General features: G+C 38.5%; 1 protein-coding gene across 2 annotated transcripts in view; it reads left to right on the top strand.

Moving 5' to 3' along the window:
• The window catches only part of LRPPRC (leucine rich pentatricopeptide repeat containing), a 100,399-nt gene that overhangs the window by 51,553 nt on the left and 31,158 nt on the right, over positions 1–17,688 (top strand). For both annotated transcript variants that reach the window (XM_068158859.1, XM_068158858.1), the window contains exons 24-26: positions 2,674–2,798; positions 3,444–3,550; positions 17,565–17,633. In XM_068158859.1, the coding sequence (XP_068014960.1) occupies positions 2,674–2,798; positions 3,444–3,550; positions 17,565–17,633 (301 nt within the window). The remainder of the gene's footprint in view (positions 1–2,673; positions 2,799–3,443; positions 3,551–17,564; positions 17,634–17,688) is intronic.

Below are 17,688 nucleotides of genomic sequence, written 5' to 3'. Positions count from 1 at the left end.
TGACTATATTGGCATTACCACCTTTTTTTTTCTTCTTTTTTTGTTTTTAACTTGATCCCTATTAATTAATTAGTAATTTTGGACCAGGCTTTTAATGTAATGATGTAGTAAGTATCCTTTGGGAAGCTAAAAGGGCTACTACAAGGAGACTGCTAAATATTTTCAAATCAAGGACTGTTTGTTAGCTGAAAGTCTGTATGTCTAATCAGTATTTCCTTAATGTGTGCAAAATCTTTTTCTGTGCAGTTCTTTTTCTTCTGTTTGGGTTTTGTTGGGTTTTTTTAGGTAGACAGTTATAACAAGAAACATTAAAGTGTTAGCCTTAATCAATATTTGGAGCCTACACTAAGTTCCTACTTTTCATTTTAATTCATTTTCTAACAGTTTTGTTAGAAACTGCTTACGGGAGTAAGCTGGTACTTGGAATTAACTGCAGTTTGTGACAGTTAAGCAATACTACAGGTTGTTGCATAAATTGTATTGAGTAGAAACATAAGTTTCTTTTCTTTGCAGTAGTAGTACAATGTCTTTGTAGAGGCTGAACTTCTTTGTCTTTTATTGCATTATAATTGGTTATTGCCAGTTTTATTATTTATTTCATAAGCCCTGTCTGTGTTAAACTGTGAGTGACTGATGGGCTGCTTGAATGCAACTGGGCAAATACATCAAATTTAGATTAAAAACAAATGTTTGGTGAGTTAGTGCACAAGATACTGGCCTCCTTAAATGTGGACTTACTCAGGCAGCTTTGACCAGTAGATACCAGTATACAAGTGCATTATTTCCATTTTTGTTTTTCTGTTCATTGCTTGCTTTTTTCTCTGCATCTACAGCCTTTAGAAGTGTACATTTTGATACCAGAAAACTGTTAATGTTCCTTTTTGAATGACACTCCAATTATTCATATATTGATAGCTTTGACCTAAAAACAGTCACTTCAATCCTCTAGGAATACAGCTGAGACGATACTATGGCTTTTTAAGCATCAATCTGAAAACCTAGGTTTATCACTGAAAACTTTAATTTTAATGTATAAATGTTGTTGTGCCTCCTTAGAAATTGAGTCATTTTCTGTAAGACTGGGGTTTTTTTAGATGTTAACTGAACTTGCATCTGAAGCAGGAGAAAAATACTGATTATATAAAGCTTCATATCTGTCTGCGGTAACTACCATAGTATTTCTCTTTTATGACAGTAATCTAGCCTGCAACATCTACGTGCAGTTTTGAAATTAACCTGTAATTTAGTCTTCACCCCAAATGACAAAAATTCAAATGACTCCATGGGGTGCCAGAAGATGCACTGTAAACAGGGCTCAGTAAAGGGGTTAAGGTAGAAATCCATCATCTTAGGTTCGCTTTCAGAATGCAGGTATTACTGAACCAAATTAATTCTTCTGTCTTTTAAAATATTTAAGACATTAGATGAGGATATTACTATATGGTAGTCAGTTCATTCTCTGAAAAGGCAAAATTTGTGCTGCACATTTTGGAGAGGAAAGGACATCTAAATTTAGCTTGTTTCAACAGTAATATCTTGATTTGTTAAGGTTTGGTTGATCAATAATCAAGTTGATTCAGGAATGCAAAATCATTATTTCAAGTCAGTTTTATTATGGCCTTCAGCTGCTGCTGTTCAGTGATTTTTTTTTTTGTTTGTTTTGTTTTTTGTTTTTCTGAATTGTCTTCCCCCACTGTTTTCTTAGTTGCACAGTTTAGAATGTTAATTTGTATTTACTATTAGTTTAAGATAGTGATCTGATGTTTTTTATTAAAGATGTTAACACTGTGTATATAAGGGAAAATCTAGTGAAGGGCAGAGACAACAAAAATGGAAATATTGTACTTGTGACTGGTACTTACTGTTCAAAGGCTCCTGAGTAAATGCATTCAAGGAAGTCAGCATACTACATGCTAATTTACTAATACCAGGAATATAATACTGGTGTTATGGTTCTGTGACATGGATAGGCCAGCATAAAATTACAAAAATCACGTTTTTATTGCAGAAAATACACGTTAGCTTTGGACCATTTTATAGAGCTAGCCCTTCAATTGTGACAAAATGGAACTCAACAGATGATTGATAGCTAGTGTATTAAGGTATAAAACAGATATAAAGCAATCTAAAGAGCTGTGCTTCTCTTAACTCTGAAGATCTATGCTGAAATAAAAGTGCAGTGGAAAATTTTTTAAAGAGCTTAAAAATTGAAAATGTCCAGACAGAGACATTTGGAGGTAATATCACGCGCACAATATTAATTATTAACAAGAAAAGCAGAGGTCTTAAATACAAGTTGAAATTTACATTAAATTGGGAGTTTCACCACAGTAGCACATAGCAGAATTTAAGAATTTTAAATCAGATACCTTTGGTTAATTTATAGTGAACAGTAGTCATGCAATCAAAAATTATACAGCTGAGAGGTTTAAGCATAAATCTGTAGTTCTGTTTTAATTTCTGTGGCTCTCAAGCATACTTGGTATTTATTTGTAGGAAAACTTCAGCTGTTGTTTAAAAATAACTGTAGCAAGTTGAGGGAAAACAATGCTTTCTTGGCTTATGGACTAGTGAATGAGCTTCCCCTGAAATTTTCAAAACTGAAGTGGGTTCAGCATGTACTGTTTCTACTGAGAATGTTTGATGTATTCTTGTTTTATTTCACTTCACAAGGGATGACATGTCTGCAGCTCTGGAAGCTTTAATCGACTGTTATAAGAAATATGGTAAAGTTCTTCAGCTTCATAACGTCTACTGTAGACTGATAGAAAAAGGAGATGCTGATCGTCTGCAGAAGGGTTAGTTGCTTGTAGTCAAATCTTGTCTGGTTATGTGGGTTGTTTTCTGGAAGCCTTTCTTCCAGGCTTTGAAAATCATTCCTTTCAACTGAAAGCGGTGGGGGTGGTGTGGTGTGGTGTGAAAGTGTTTATATGTGTAACTTTAAAGCAATTTAAATGATACCTGTATTCTTCAGATTTAATTTTCAGTGTAGAAGAATCCTAATGTTTGATAGTACAGCATCGAGCTCTCAAAGATCAGTGCTAATACCTTGTTGTAGATGCACATGTTACTATTAAGGATCAACTTAATAGCAACACAGCACAATAATAAAAGACTTTCTTCTCTTCAAATACTTGTGCAGTTAAGAAATCCTTTATCCTTCCTCTGTACAAGTGGAGAATGCCAATATATAATCTATTTTGCTGAACATAATTTAAAATCTATTGCAGAAAAACCCCCAAACATTTAAAATATGCTCAACTGCAAAGCTACAGCAAACTGTGTAATAAGTTGTAGTCATTTCATGTATTTCAAAATTTTACTCCCACAGCCACTTTCTAGTTTTGTGATGCTTGGAAAATGCCAGTATTAAAAATATCCCATGACTGTATTAAAATCCTTTAATACATTTAGTAAATTAATGAGTTTTGTTGTTTGTTTAGTTTCAGATTTTATAAGCAGAGAATATGGTGACATGATGGCTCTTTATGATCTCTTCTTCGCCTTCTTGCAAACAGGAAAATACAAAGAGGCCAGGAAGGTCATTGAGGTGGGATTTTAACTATAGTACTCTAATTGTGCAGCTATTTAGACTGTTAATTAGAAACATTTAAAGTTTTTAACCTTTAATTAGACTTGTTCTGTTTCATGTTAATAGAATTCAGTCCCAATAATAATAATAAAAAAACCCCTTGACTAGCTTTATTTTGTATAATTATAGTTCAGAAGAGAGACAGTCTTGTATATTGAAATTGTTTCCTCACTTTTTCAAATTTGCTGTTATATATCAAAATGATATTTGCATATTAAATATCGGATTGTGGAACAATTAAATTAAACTGGCATTCCTGGGTGTAAAGTTGCTAATCCTCTTTCCGAAGGAATTCTTTGTTCTTAAAAGCACTGGAATTTAATTTGCTGCAGACCATGCTCAGATTTATTTGTAATGCTTGTCTACAAGTTAATCAGCCAAACAAGCGCTGTCTGCTACTGTTTGGCATTTAATTTAGCATTTCTTCCCTCTCTCTTTTTCAGGATAGTAAGCAGCTTATAGGAACTGGTAGGTGACAAACTTGGTCTATTTAGGATTAATATATTTTATCTAGACTTGATTGAAATTGTGCTTTCTGAAATTGATAAGTCAAAGGGGCAGCTGCAAAGTCTGCCCAGATTGTGATTATTTTTTTCTTCTTAATGTAGTTGTATGTTTTTGAAATGCTGCATAAGTTTTTGGTTGATGTGTGAGAAGAGATGCACTGCAGAAAAAGTAATAATAGGTCCTCATGGGTTCTGTGCTATGCACATACACTACTCTGTGACATAATTTTTGTTGTATTCTTTTTTCTTTTCCCCTTATAACACAAAGCATACTTTTCCTAATTTCCTCAAGAACATCTAAAATGCCAGTTATGCCTTGGATTATGTAATAGAATTATTGCATCTAAAAAAATCTTAAGATTGCTTCTTTCTGTGATGAAATGGGACTGTCCTGCTGTGGGATATGTGGAAATTGCTACGCACAGTGATAGAGAATTGATGGTTTTTTCTTCTGAGAAGACTTTTTGGAGCTCAATTGTTTTAACACAAAAGTATAGAAATAGCAGTATCTGATGGAAGACAACACTGAGGACTTAAGTTCTTTTAATAGTGATTAAAGCTTATTCAGTAGGCAAACCAAAATCCGACATTTGGAAATAAAACGAGAAGAGTGCAGCTTGCGCTTGGTGTGGTTTAGCAACTATTTCTTTGATACTGGCACTTCACTTTTTCAAAACTTGGAGTGGTGGCTGCAGTTCAGCAGTCATATATAGAACAGAAAACATATTTTATGATTGTTAGGGCTTTGAAACCTTTTGTTATTATCTTACCAGGTGCCAAATTATCTCTGCAAATACCCAGTGTTTGTTGTTTGCTTCCAGCTACTAATTATTTATGATCAGACACTTAAATGTAAATCTGAATGCCTGACTATCTGGCTTTTTATGCTATTTAAAATAGGTTTTCTTTCTCTCATCTAACTTCAGTTAAGTGTGAATTTGAGCTTTGTATATGCTACTGAGAAAAAGAGATTTTAATTTGTAGGACTACAGGCGTTTAACTAGGACTAGTGTGCATGTATTTTAGTAGTGGATGAAGTGGCACAAAGTCAATTACTGTATAGTATGTTATATTTTAAGTCTGCTTTCATTAAGTAATAGTATGTTCAGTATTTTTCACAAGGGGGATAAAAAACAACAAAACTCTTAAGTTGGTGTTTTACTGAAGTAGAAAATAGCTTTTGTTGTTTTGAACGATAAGCAAGTTAGTTTGCCTTTTGTTTGTTGGGAATTCAAAGCCTTAATTGGTATAATGTAGAAGGAGTACAAGGTGTAGGTTTCATTTTTCTCTACTCCAGTGGTGTTTATCACCAAATGTCTTGTTGGTCATCTCAGATTGTTGTTTTTTTTCTCTTCCCTTTCTCGTGAAATACTACTCAGTGCAGCTTGGCATTACTTTCTCTTTTCAGATGCTGTTGCCTGTTAACGCACAGACAAGCTTTCAGCATGTACTTTAATCGTGTGTTGCTGATTATGGTGGTCAGCTGATTTTAGTGATACCATGTGTTCTGAAAGTATCTGTGGAATTAATAAATGGTATCTAGAAGGGCAGTAATAAAGCCTGAGGAAAAATTTCCTTAGGAGCCATGGAAATGAAGACCATGGTGGATATGGTCAATTAACTGGGGTGTTACTCATTGAAGACTACTGCCTTGCTTGTTCAGGCTGTTTTTAGAAATCAGAGCTACAGAAGATGTGAAACTTAGGGACAAGTGCTGCTATGAAAAACTTTGAACTCAGAGTCCTAGGAATAAGAAAATAACTCTTAAGTCTCAATTTTTGGTAAAATAGAACTGGGTTACAATAGTGAAAAAAGAGCAAGGGTAAGATTTGAGTGAGATAAAAAAAATTAAGTCATAGTTGTGCAGGTGCGTTATTCAGGCATATATGCATGCACAACACATTTATATAAGCTTGTGTTGTGGAATATTATCACAGCAAGAAAACTGAGATCTCTGGGACTCCTCTGTTTGCTGGAATGATAAAGAGTGAAAGCTGAATAGAAAGGAAATGAGACAAAAGAGAACAGGTAAACAGATGTATGCGGTAGTTAGGTGGTGTGAGTCTCTTTTGAAGCAATGCTCAGTGCCAGAGCAGCTGTGATTAAGATTGGCGGAAGGAAATGCAGCTGAGTTCTAAGGCTTCACACAGATTGATAAGGTAACAGTTTGCTATTGCTGGACTGCTTTGTTAAGCTTTTCAAAGTCTGTTCTCATTTGTTCTGTGGCAGGTAGCTAGAGAAGAAAGCCTCTCTTGGAAACAGTATTTCCAAATGAAGTAGCCTTGGCTGCTCTGTAAAGTAAATATCTATTTTATTCTAGCTGTGTCTGGAGACTCCTGAGCCCTTGAAGTTACGCTGGTAGATGAATATACTGGTAGATGGTCCTTTGCTTTCCACTGGAAACAAGTTCTACCAGTAGGTGCTGTAGTATGTGAATGCATGATTTGGTTCCTAACTGCACCTCATCTGATCAGTTAGCTCCTGTCTATAGTCCTTCGAAGGTGATCATATGAAAACAAAGTTAATGTACCTGTCATCTTGCCCCATAGCCTAAGGTCACGTAAAAGCTTGATTTTTCTTTGGGAGTGTCACAGCATGATTTCTGTGTTGTTAAATCTAGCTCTAGATACTTAAGAATTTTCCCCTTACTTGGAAATGCAATCTTCTGGTGCTTTTCTTTCAATTTTGGGTTTTTTTTTCATCTAAAATAAAATAAAATTGCAAAACCAAGCCAACAGAAAAATACTAATTCAATATGTTTTGACTGCAGCTAAATGAAGTTACATTAAAATACCATAAGCTAAATGAAAGGGATATAACCTCAATATATGAGATTGGGGGAAACCTAACTATCAGAAAAATACTTTCCACAATACTGCTTTATTTTGAAAATATCTCTTGTAGAGAGTCTTAAGTAATTCTTCATATACTTTGCTCCAGAGCCCCAGGTAGTACATCAGAAAAGAGTTGCTTGGCCTAGTGTTCTTTTAGGTCTGATACACATATGGAAACAGAATTTTCTAGAGCCTCTAGTTTCTCAAATCCCTCCAATCCCCAGCTTCTTACTTGTAGACAGAATTCCTTTATATTTACATCTGTTCTCTCTCACAGCTGTTCTACCTGCATAGTAGTTGGGTGTCTCTAGACAGGCCCTTTTTATTTCATTTATTATTCATGTTGAATGTAATAATGAAAATACTCTCTGTGTGTAATTAAGCCCATGCCTGTGCTTGGCTCTTTCTGATAGAGTTACAGGACTTGTATATCATTAAGTACTGTAACAGTCCTGCAGCAGATGTTCAAGCAAGCCCTTCTGTAAATCTCCTTAGTAAAAGTCTAAACTGCATTTTCATGAAGTAGAAAATGAACACTTTGCACCTGTGGCTAAAGTATGCAAGGTTTTAAAATGGTGTTAAATCAATTTCTGCACTCTATTGATAAAGTCACTACACCTTCAATTGTATTTCATTGGACAAAGCAAGCACCACATTAAGGAACTGGCATTTTGAGTTAGGTTATGGACTCTGATCGGAGGTAGAAGTTGGTATAGATGTTCAACTGTCTTGTTTGACAGGTATTTCTTGAAATCCTTCTAGCTAAAGTACGTAAGCTATTAAGTTTATAATTGTTCTTTCAATGAAAGGTTAAAATCTCTTGTGTCTGCCCTGCTGTAGTTTTACTGAAAGTGAAGGATCAGAAATTATTACTGTATTTGGGATATAGGGAAGGATCTCAGAACTACAGGGCAAATTTTTTCAGAACACCAACCTGGATACGTTTGCTACAACTAGAAGAACCTCCCTTTAAAATGGTGACACCTAGTATGCAGAAATGCCTTCAGAATTCTTTTAACCAGGTTTTACTTAAATGTGACTCTTACCTCATCTGCTTTTCTACTAAATACATCACTAATAATCAAGTATATACTATATCTCAAGACACTAATGTAAAGAATTGAGGGAGAAATTATTGTAAGTATTTTAATGAAACGTGTTCCTATGTGAATAAATGGTGGGGGAGGGTAAAGGCGTTTGCTGCTGACATTCAAGGCCTGACAAAAGAACTGTTTTGGGTGAGTTCAGTGTACAGGAATATATCTATCAACAGATGCCAAGTTAATTCAGTAGGTAAATAGATTTAAGCACAGAATTGTGACATCCAGTGTCAGCAGACCTCAGGATACCAGTTGCCATTGGATTTAATCTACCATAAAAACAATGAGAATATTTCTGTTTGATGTTGAGAGATTACAACCTTCTTTCATCCAGATTGCTGCTTTTTTGGTTTTTTTAAGAGTCTGCATCATAAAATTGAGTCTTGCGGATTTTATGCTGGAGATGAACTATGGGGAGAAGATGCTTTCTTGATTTGTGACATCAGGATTTGGGGGGGGGGGTTTATGTGTAATTTAATGATGGCTATATATAGCATCTGAATTTACCTACAAAGACCTTTTTTTATATATTCTGCTAAGAAAAGAGTGGAGGTGAATATGACAAAATTTAAATGGTTATGAATGTGGCATACAAATGGTATTAGATAACCATGATCTGACTGAGGGGTAGTTTGTAGGGGGTGTAATAGCTTTTATTAAGTAACTGCATACAACTGAGAAAGAGGGGAAAGGCTGAAGAGCTTTTAGGCATGCATGCCCTATAATTACAAGAAAAGATTTTGGTTTTTTTTCTTAACATTGAGAGTCCTATTAATGTAATAAAAGCATTACTTCTCTTTATGAAACTGGCCTCTGATACAGCTATTAGTGAAGTTAGATTTTGTCTGTGCATAGTGCATGTCTGTGTGGATTAATAAAAAAAATCTCCTTGCCTACTAGTTCACTGCATATTACTTAGGAGTTCTTCTCTACTTAAAAGAAAGCAAAGGACTGAGTTTCAAATAAGTGCATTTGGAAAAGAGATGACTGCTGAAAAACTTCCTGTCAGAAAAGGAATGGGTAATGTGTTTAGAAAGTGGGATATAGGCAAGAGTTGTGTACACTCTCTTGGCTCCAGACTGTTTGTATTTAGAGGGAAGATACAACAGAGTTTTGTAATGCTTTTCACATTCACAGCATCACTAAGGTTGGAAGAGACCTCAAAGATCATCAAGTCCAACCTGTCACCACAGACCTCATGACTAGACCATGGCACCAAGTGCCACGTTCAATCCCCTCCTGAACATCTCGAGGGATGGTGACTCCACCACCTCCCTGGGCAGCCCATTCCAATGATGAATCACTCTCTTGGTGAAGAACTTCCTCCTCACCTCGAGCCTAAACTTCCCCTGGTGCAGCTTGAGACTGTGTCCCCTTGTTCTGGTGCTGGTTGCATGGGAGAAGAGACCAACCCCTTCCTGGCTACAACCACCTTTCAGGTAGCTGTAGAGGGCAATGAGGTCACCCCTGAGCCTCCTCTTCTCCAGGCTAAACAATCCCAGCTCCCTCAGCCTCTCCTCATAGGGCTTGTGCTCAAGGCCTCTCACCAGCCTTGTTGCCCTTCTCTGGAAGTGTCTCAATGTCTTTCTTAAACTGAGGGGCCCAGAACTGGACACAGGACTCAAGGTGTGGCCTAACCAGTGCTGAGTACAGAGGAAGAATGACCTCCCTGCTCCTGCTGGCCATACTATTCCTAATGCAGGCCAGGATGCCATTGGCCCTCTTGGCCACCTGGGCACACTGCTGGCTCATGTTTAGGCAGCTGTCAATCAGCACCCCCAGGTCCCTCTCTGTTTGGCAGCTCTCCAGCCACTCTGACCCCAGCCTGTAGCTCTGCATGGGGTTATTGTGGCCAAAGTGCAGCACCTGGCACTTGGACTTGTTGAATGACATCCCACTGGACTCCGCCCATCTGTCCAGTTGGTCAAGGTCCCTCTGCAGAGCCCTTCTGCCATCTAACTGACCAACGTCTGCTCCTAACTTGGTGTCATCTGCAAACCTGCTGATGACTGACTCAATCCCCTCATCCAGATCATCAATGAAGATGTTAAAGAGGATGGGGCCCAGCACTGATCCCCAGGGGACGCCACTGGTGACTGGCCGCCAGCTGGATGTGGCACCATTCACCACCACTCTCTGGGCTCAGCCCTCCAGCCAGTTCCTAACCCAGCACAGAGTGTTGCTGTCCAAGCCTCGAGCTGACAGCTTAGCCAGCAGTTTGCTGTGGGGGATGGTGTCAAAGGCCTTGCTGAAGTCCAGGCAGACCACATCCACAGGCCTCCTCACATCCACCAGATGGGTCACCTGATCATAGAAGGAGATCAGGTTGGAGAGGCAGGACCTGTCCCTCCTAAATCCATGTTGGCTGGACCCGAGCCCTTGGCCATCCTTCAGGTGTGCAGTTATTGCTGCCAGGATAATCTGCTCCATCACTTTCCCTGGCACTGAGGTCAGGCTGACTGGCCTGGAGTTTCCAGGTTCCTCCATCCGACCCTTCTTGTGGATGGGGACCACACTGGCCAGTTTCCAGTCATCTGGGACCTCACCGGTGAGCCAGGACTGGAGGAAAATGATGGAGAGCAGCTTGGGCAGCTCATCTGCCAGCTCTCTCAGCACCCTAGGATGGATCCCATCCGGTCCCATGGACTTGTGAGTGTCCAAATGGCTCAGCAGGTCCCAAACTAATTCGTCATGGATTTCCAGGGCATTACACTGCTCCCTGACCCCGTCACCCAGCTCAGGAGGCCATCATACAACATAAAGCCACATTGCAATGCAAATTAAAAATGTTTAATATTTTGAGTCTAGAACATCCCTCAGGATTTTGTGAAGAGTTTCTTTTGCATTTTTGATATCAGCTTTTCTTCCAGTGCAGTTACTGTTGTGAAGTTCTCTTACTGTGTAATGATTCTTTAACTGTAATACTTTACAGCATAGCTTATTTCACAAATGTCTGCTGAACATAAAGCAGCACATATTCGTATTTCAAGTGAAATACATAATCACTTAGGTTGGAAAGGACCTTGGGGATCATCGAGTCCAACCTATCAACACAGACCCCATGACTAGACCATGGCACCAAGTGCCACGTCCAATCTCCCCTTGAACGCCTCCAGGGTCGATGACTCAACCACCTCCCTGGGCAACCCGTTCCAATGACGAATGACTCGCTTGGTGAAGAACTTCCTCCTCACCTCGAGTCTGAACCTCCCCTGGCACAGCTTGAGGCTGTGTCCCCTCGTTCTGGTGCTGGTTGCCTGGGAGAAGAGACCAACCCCCTCCTGGCTACAACCACCCTTCAGGTAGTTGTAGAGGGCAGTGAGGTCACCCCTGAGCCTCCTCTTCTCCAGGCTAAACAATCCCAGCTCCCTCAGCCTCTCCTCATAGGGCTTGTGTTCAAGGCCTCTCACCAGCCTTGTTGCCCTTCTCTGGACACGTTCAAGTGTTTCGATGTCCTTCTTAAACTGAGGGGCCCAGAACTGGACACAGTACTCAAGGTGGGGCCTAACCAATGCAGAGTACAGGGGCATTATGACCTCCCTGCTCCTGCTGGCCACACTATTCCTAATGCAGGCCAGGATGCTATTGGCCCTCCTGGCCACCTGGGCACACTGCTGGCTCATATTCAGGTGGCTGTCGATCAGCACACCCAGGTCCCTCTCTGTTTGGCAGCTCTCCAGCCACTCTGACCCCAGCCTGTAGCTCTGCATGGGATTGCCGTAGCCAAAGTGCAGCACTCGGCACTTGGACTTGTTGAATGCCATCCCATTGGACTCTGCCCATCTGTCCAGTCGGTCGAGGTCCCTCTGCAGAGCCTTTCTACCCTCTAACTGACTAACATCTGCCCCTAACTTTGTGTCATCTGCAAACTTGCTGATGACTGACTCTACCCCTTCATCCAGATCATCAACGAATATGTTGAAGAGCACAGGGCCCAGCACTGATCCCTGGGGGACACCACTGGTGACTGGCCGCCAGCTGGATGTGGCACCGTTCACTACCACTCTCTGGGCCCGGCCCTCCAGCCAGTTCCTAACCCAGCACAGAGTGTAATTGTCCAATCCACGGGCTGACAGCTTAGTCAGCAGTTTGCTGTGGGGGACGGTGTCAAAGGCCTTGCTGAAGTCTAGGTAGACCACATCCACAGGCCTCCCCACATCCACCAGGTTGTTGGCAAAGTCAGTAAATCTGACTGATAGAAACTTTGAGGCAAACCTACACTTTGGGGGTGGGTGGGGTTGGGATGGGATGACACAAACCAACAGTAAAATCTTTCCCCGTGGAGACTATAAGCTTTGTATTTTCTTATTATAAACTACTATTGCTTTTTCTGTAAAAATTAACCTAGTCGAAGTAGGCTAGTTGCTACCTTGGGTGATTGAAGGATAGGCAGAAATTAGAGCATTTGCTTGCATTCTAATCACCTCCAGCAGGACAGTTAGGGAGGACAAATAGTTATCCTTTGCCCAAAAATTTGTGTTAGTGTCCAGGTGTTTCAGATGAGTTTCTCGCTGAAGAAATCAGTATTATGGTGTTTGGGTTGTGTTTAGTCCTTAATTTCTGGGCACAATTCCAAACAAGGACCATTTTTTGAGATAAATCCTCTCTTAGTTGTGAGCAGTTTGCAAATGTTCTTTTTGTTTAGCAAGAATAAATGAGTGATGGTGTCTTTTCTGTGTCATTACCAAAGAAACTATTTTTGAAATCCATTACAGCTAAACTTCTCTCAAGGTGGAAGATAACCTTGAAGAAAGTGTTACTTCCATTGCCTACCATATCCAAACATGTCAACTCTAGTGCCATCCTGATAGTGACTTAAAGAAAATCTGAGGTGGAGAAAAGTAGTGTGTTTTATTTCATAGTGAATATGATTGCAGTGGGAGAGATGCACAGATGGTTTTTAGATTCCATAGACTTTTAGGTCCTGTAGTCTTTAAACTTCTTCATCTTTTACAAAGTTTCAGACTATTGCTTAATAGTTGGTATGTTCAGAGCAAGTAATCAAAACAATCTTCCATGTCTTCTGTATTTCTTCACTTAACTACTGCTGTGAAGAAATACAACAAATGTAAGATTATTTTTTTTAAATCTTACGGTAATTATTTCAACCTGTATTAAAAACCCCAACACCTAATGCATTGCTTTTTGAAGATGAAAGAATAATTAGAAACAAAAATATAACTAAGAGAGTTTTAACTATCTCCTCCATCAATTAGGCTTAGATGGGTATGCAAGCTGCAGGAACTTTGTATCTGCATATTCTTTTAACTTCTTCATTAAGCAGCACACATCTTGCATAGTGACAGTGGGGACATCTGCCAAAAGTTTTAACTCTGGGAATATTCAATTATAGCATGCAGTGTTTATGGTGGGGAAAAAAAACTTTGTTCAAGTAAGTTGCCATGCAAAAATATCCCAGGCTACGTGGAATTTATGAAATTTTCATATACATTTTTGTAGAATCAGGGAAAAGCCTGTTTAAGAACTTCCCATCAAATGTTCTGTTTTCACTGATGCTTATGTTAGAGAGAGCTGTTAGAAATGACATACATCAGTTCTTATAGCTGTTTGTTCAAGGCTGTCTCTTTGAAGAAGTGACGTGTTTTCTTGCAAGACATTGGTTTGGCATCTAAATCTCAGTAACTGGTTCTGGTTCTAGTAACATAAGTCTGTTATGGCTGTTGATGTAACTTACCATGAAACATTCTTCTTCCTTTAGCAACATTAGCTGTCTCTTATTGCTACAGGCTCAAGGGGAGGAACGAGTGGATCTACCTGTCCAGAAAATAGAAAGTTCAGCATGTGGATGGCATTTATGCAATTGGGCTGTTTCTTTCCAATATCTTTTGATTGGTGGCTGCAGTTGAACTGTTGCTCTAAGAAAAGATTGAGCTCTGGGAAGAAAATGTAAAAGGAAGAAATATAAAATGCTGGAGGACAGTTTGGTTAGAGTAGGTGCATTATTCCTAGTAAGTTGTACTGTGAAAGGCTAGAGTAATGAGTCCAGGATATGTAACTACCACTTTCCCAGACTCTGCAAGGTAGCAGTTTGTGGATGTGCAGTATCAGAGGGTTAAGACAAAAGAGGCATCTATCTCGTATCATGTATATGCCAAAAAAATATAAAACACTACTTTTGGCTTTTAATTGAGTGTGCATCCAAAGGCAGTTATGGCAAAAATGTTTTGAGACATTTTCAGCTCAGTTTCTTAAAGTCCTGTTTCTGAACAGTATCACAGGGTTTCTGGACTTAGTGTCTATGGTCTTTCTCTCAAGTTTTATGTTTGAACAGGATGAGGTTGCTTTAGGCAAGTGGAGGGAAGTAAATATTTTCCATGTGTCTTCTGTAAGCTACTTTCTTTGTAAATATTTTTTTTAAGTAAAAATACAATCTATTGGCTGTAACACAAATGCAAGCAAAACACGAGTATTTCTACTATCCAAAAATCTGGGAAAACATTGACTAGGTTTCTCTCAGACAGGTCAGTGTTTTTCTGGAAAAATCTGTTTTCTCTCAGCTGTAGAAATTAGCTCAAATAAAAATGTTAGTATGGAAAATTCTTTTTTTTCTGACAATTGAATCCCTTGTAGTCAGTCACCTATCTGAAGTGACTGGTGCCACGGAGGAGGAGAACAAATCAAATGCTTTCAGTGCATCAGGATTGTTTCATTCACGTGATTTTTGAGTGCTGCTTGACAAAAGGTCTCCTAAAGATGCAGTTTATTTGTATTTATCTCCTTCTGGTTAGTTTTCCTTGCTGTGAGTAAGTATAGAAACAGTGAGGCCGTGTAGGGTTGTTTGCTGAGCCTCGGAAAGGTATTCTCTTACAGGCATGGCTAAGGAGAGAGGATAACAAGCTAAGAGAATCTAAAAGCCAGAAAACCTCCAGGCTTAGTTTTTGTGCTGTATAAATCGCTTGAGAGTCTCAACAGTTATTCCATTCTTTAAAGCAGTGAATGTCTTAAGAAAATAAATTTGAAAAAGAAACCCAAAGCAGACAAAAACTCCCAAACCACTGAGACTCAGTAATAGACTCTTCTTTTTTCTTTTTTTTCCTCCAGCCTATTTAGACAACAAAGATCAAACTTGTAAACAGGCATCTGGAAGCGTAATTAGAGTAACAGGTTTTTTCCTTCCTTTTTTTTTTTTTTTAATTTATTCTGCATTTCAGTCTGCTGTACTGTAGAAAGTCTGCATCCTGGTAAATACAATGTTTAAAATTCTCTAAGATGGTAAGGGATAAGCTACAAATATGGACTATCAGGCAAGCCCTGGAGCTTTAGTTAATCTGACCTAGATGTTCTTTTGATGATTGAGACCGGCAGTATGTGAAAACGCTTCTCAATTTCAAAATGAAACACAAGGATATCTGTTGTATAACTCAGCTGTCCTTGTAGTGACAGACACATCAATCATTTCTGAACAGGAAAGGATTTGCTGTAAGAAGTTTGTAGCTTTGGAGCTGTTGAGTTCATTGGCATTTGGATCAGCAATGATATTGGAAGTTGTAAGCGAATGCAGTATTTGAATGTTACCATGTCCTAAAGAGGATTAGCTGCAGATGCAGGCAACATACTTTTTTCTTTTTTCATTTTCAAGAGCCTGTTGTGTAAGATGTTAATTCTTGGCTTAGTTTTCAGCATCTTTTATGCGAAATTGCTTGGTAGCTGCTAAAAAGGCACTAAATGAGTACCTATAAACATAAATAATGGTGGGGGAAAAAAACAATTGGCAAAAACCCAGGTACCTGGAAAGCAAAACTGCATATATATATATATATATATGTACACACACACACCACTTTTGAATAAATGAGAAGCTGCTATTCCTTTGTAACCTCTTGGGTTGAGACTATTTATAGTACAGTTAAATACACAGAGAAGATGTTCCATGTTGAAAAACTGGGAATAATGCTCTGTTTTTCTCAGAACCTTACAATGGCTGCATAAACTGGTTTGTGTGATTGATGGGATTATATGGCCTAACATTAACAATTTATGTATTTAGCAAATTTTAACCCTTTTCTCTGAAGTTTTGCATGCTAGTTTTCTGGTGTGTGCTGAATTACTCCAGAAAGATACAATGGTAGTACTGCACTTAGACAATATGGGAAAAGGAAATCATCAATGTTGAAAAGACAGAAGCTAAATGGACTTTTTCTGTGGTAATTGCTTGCACTGTTTTGGAGCTGAAAGTCAGTATTTCTCATGGCTTTTTGTTCAGATTGCTTCTTTCGTGTGAGGTAGGGTTCAAATGTTGAAAGTTGCAGTTCACATTTAAACAGTAGAGATTTCTTAAATATTAACAGCTAAAAACCCTTCAAGAGTCAAAACACTGGCTTCCTGAAATCTCTCTGAGCAATATTAATGTGAATCTGAGCACATGAAATGAAAGCAGAGTCCTCTCTGTAAATGATCCTTGTGCTAAACCAAAAGAGAATAAAGGAAGTAAATCCAAGTGGTCTCTGGGAGGGAAGGAGAAGGGATGAAAATCATGGATGCATTGTACACAGTGGGGTGGTTTAGCATTTTTCTTATTTTAGATATGTTGGACATAAGCACTAGCATGCTTGTAATGTTTCTTTAAGAACTTAAGAGTTTTCATGTATTAAAAAAAAAATAAGTGGAAGAAGTAGTATTTTTACTGTGGTCTGGGGTACTGAGAAGGCACAATATGGTAGTCTCTGTCCGATGGAGCTTCCAAGGGCTGAAGCCTTTTTGAGAATGTGTATTCTGTAGTTGTAGTTAATTCAAAGCACCAAAGGAATAAATTAAAAAAGGCTTACCAAACCTGGGAAAATTAGTAGCAGAAAGAATTGTGGCTTATTGACTGTTACATATCAGTTCCTCCATGTATACACACTGAGGAGTAAGTCTTTGTTCTGGAATGAGAGGTGCTTTACAGTTGGAGTACTTGCATTGGCAGCACGTTTCAGTTGTGACAGCTAGTGCTTTGTAAATGGCTGGTTTTCTTGCCAGTAACAAAAGTCAGTATCTAAAATGCTATTGATATGATGTAGTAGTAGTTGTAAGAAAATGACAAATGTTACTGGAGAAGGGATACCAAATTGTGATGTTGTGGTTGAAACACGTATTTTTCTAGTTGCAAAGACATTGCAGTTGTGTCAAATACGACCATTTCATTATGAAGACAATTTGGAAACATTTGCTGTTAATTCTTTATCAGGAGTAACAGAAATGATCACAAGGGGTAATAGCTGTTACATTTGGGTACCTAGCACCTATTACTGTGGTGATAGAAATTATTTAATGTTTTGGTTCATCTGAAACTTATTTCCAGTTAACTCTCTCAAAAATGTTCAACCCAAAAGGAAAATGTCTTGAATAAAATGACTACAATTAAGTCTTTCAAATACAACCTAACTTGAATGTTTGTGAGCTTGTAGTCTCTTTCATATTTCAACAAACAATCAAAACCAGTGAGTTTTTGTGAGTACATGTATTATGTTTACTTTTTCTTAGAACATTCTCTGTGAAGTAATGCATTTCTTCTTCTGGAAATATTTTACAGACTCTTGGCTTGAGAGCACACTCTGGAAGGCTGCAGTGGTTTGCAAAAAAATGTATCTCAAATAATGAGGTATGTGGCTCGTATCATGTCTTCTATGCAACTGTCACTGTATTCCAAGAAAAGC

Source organism: Melanerpes formicivorus, unplaced genomic scaffold (genome assembly GCF_026170545.1).
Source record: "Melanerpes formicivorus ecotype bairdi unplaced genomic scaffold, bMelFor1.0.p_v2 SCAF_43, whole genome shotgun sequence".
Lineage (NCBI taxonomy): Eukaryota > Metazoa > Chordata > Aves > Piciformes > Picidae > Melanerpes > Melanerpes formicivorus.
Note: the sequence above shows the minus strand (reverse complement) of the source record. Positions and strands in the feature narration are given on the sequence as shown.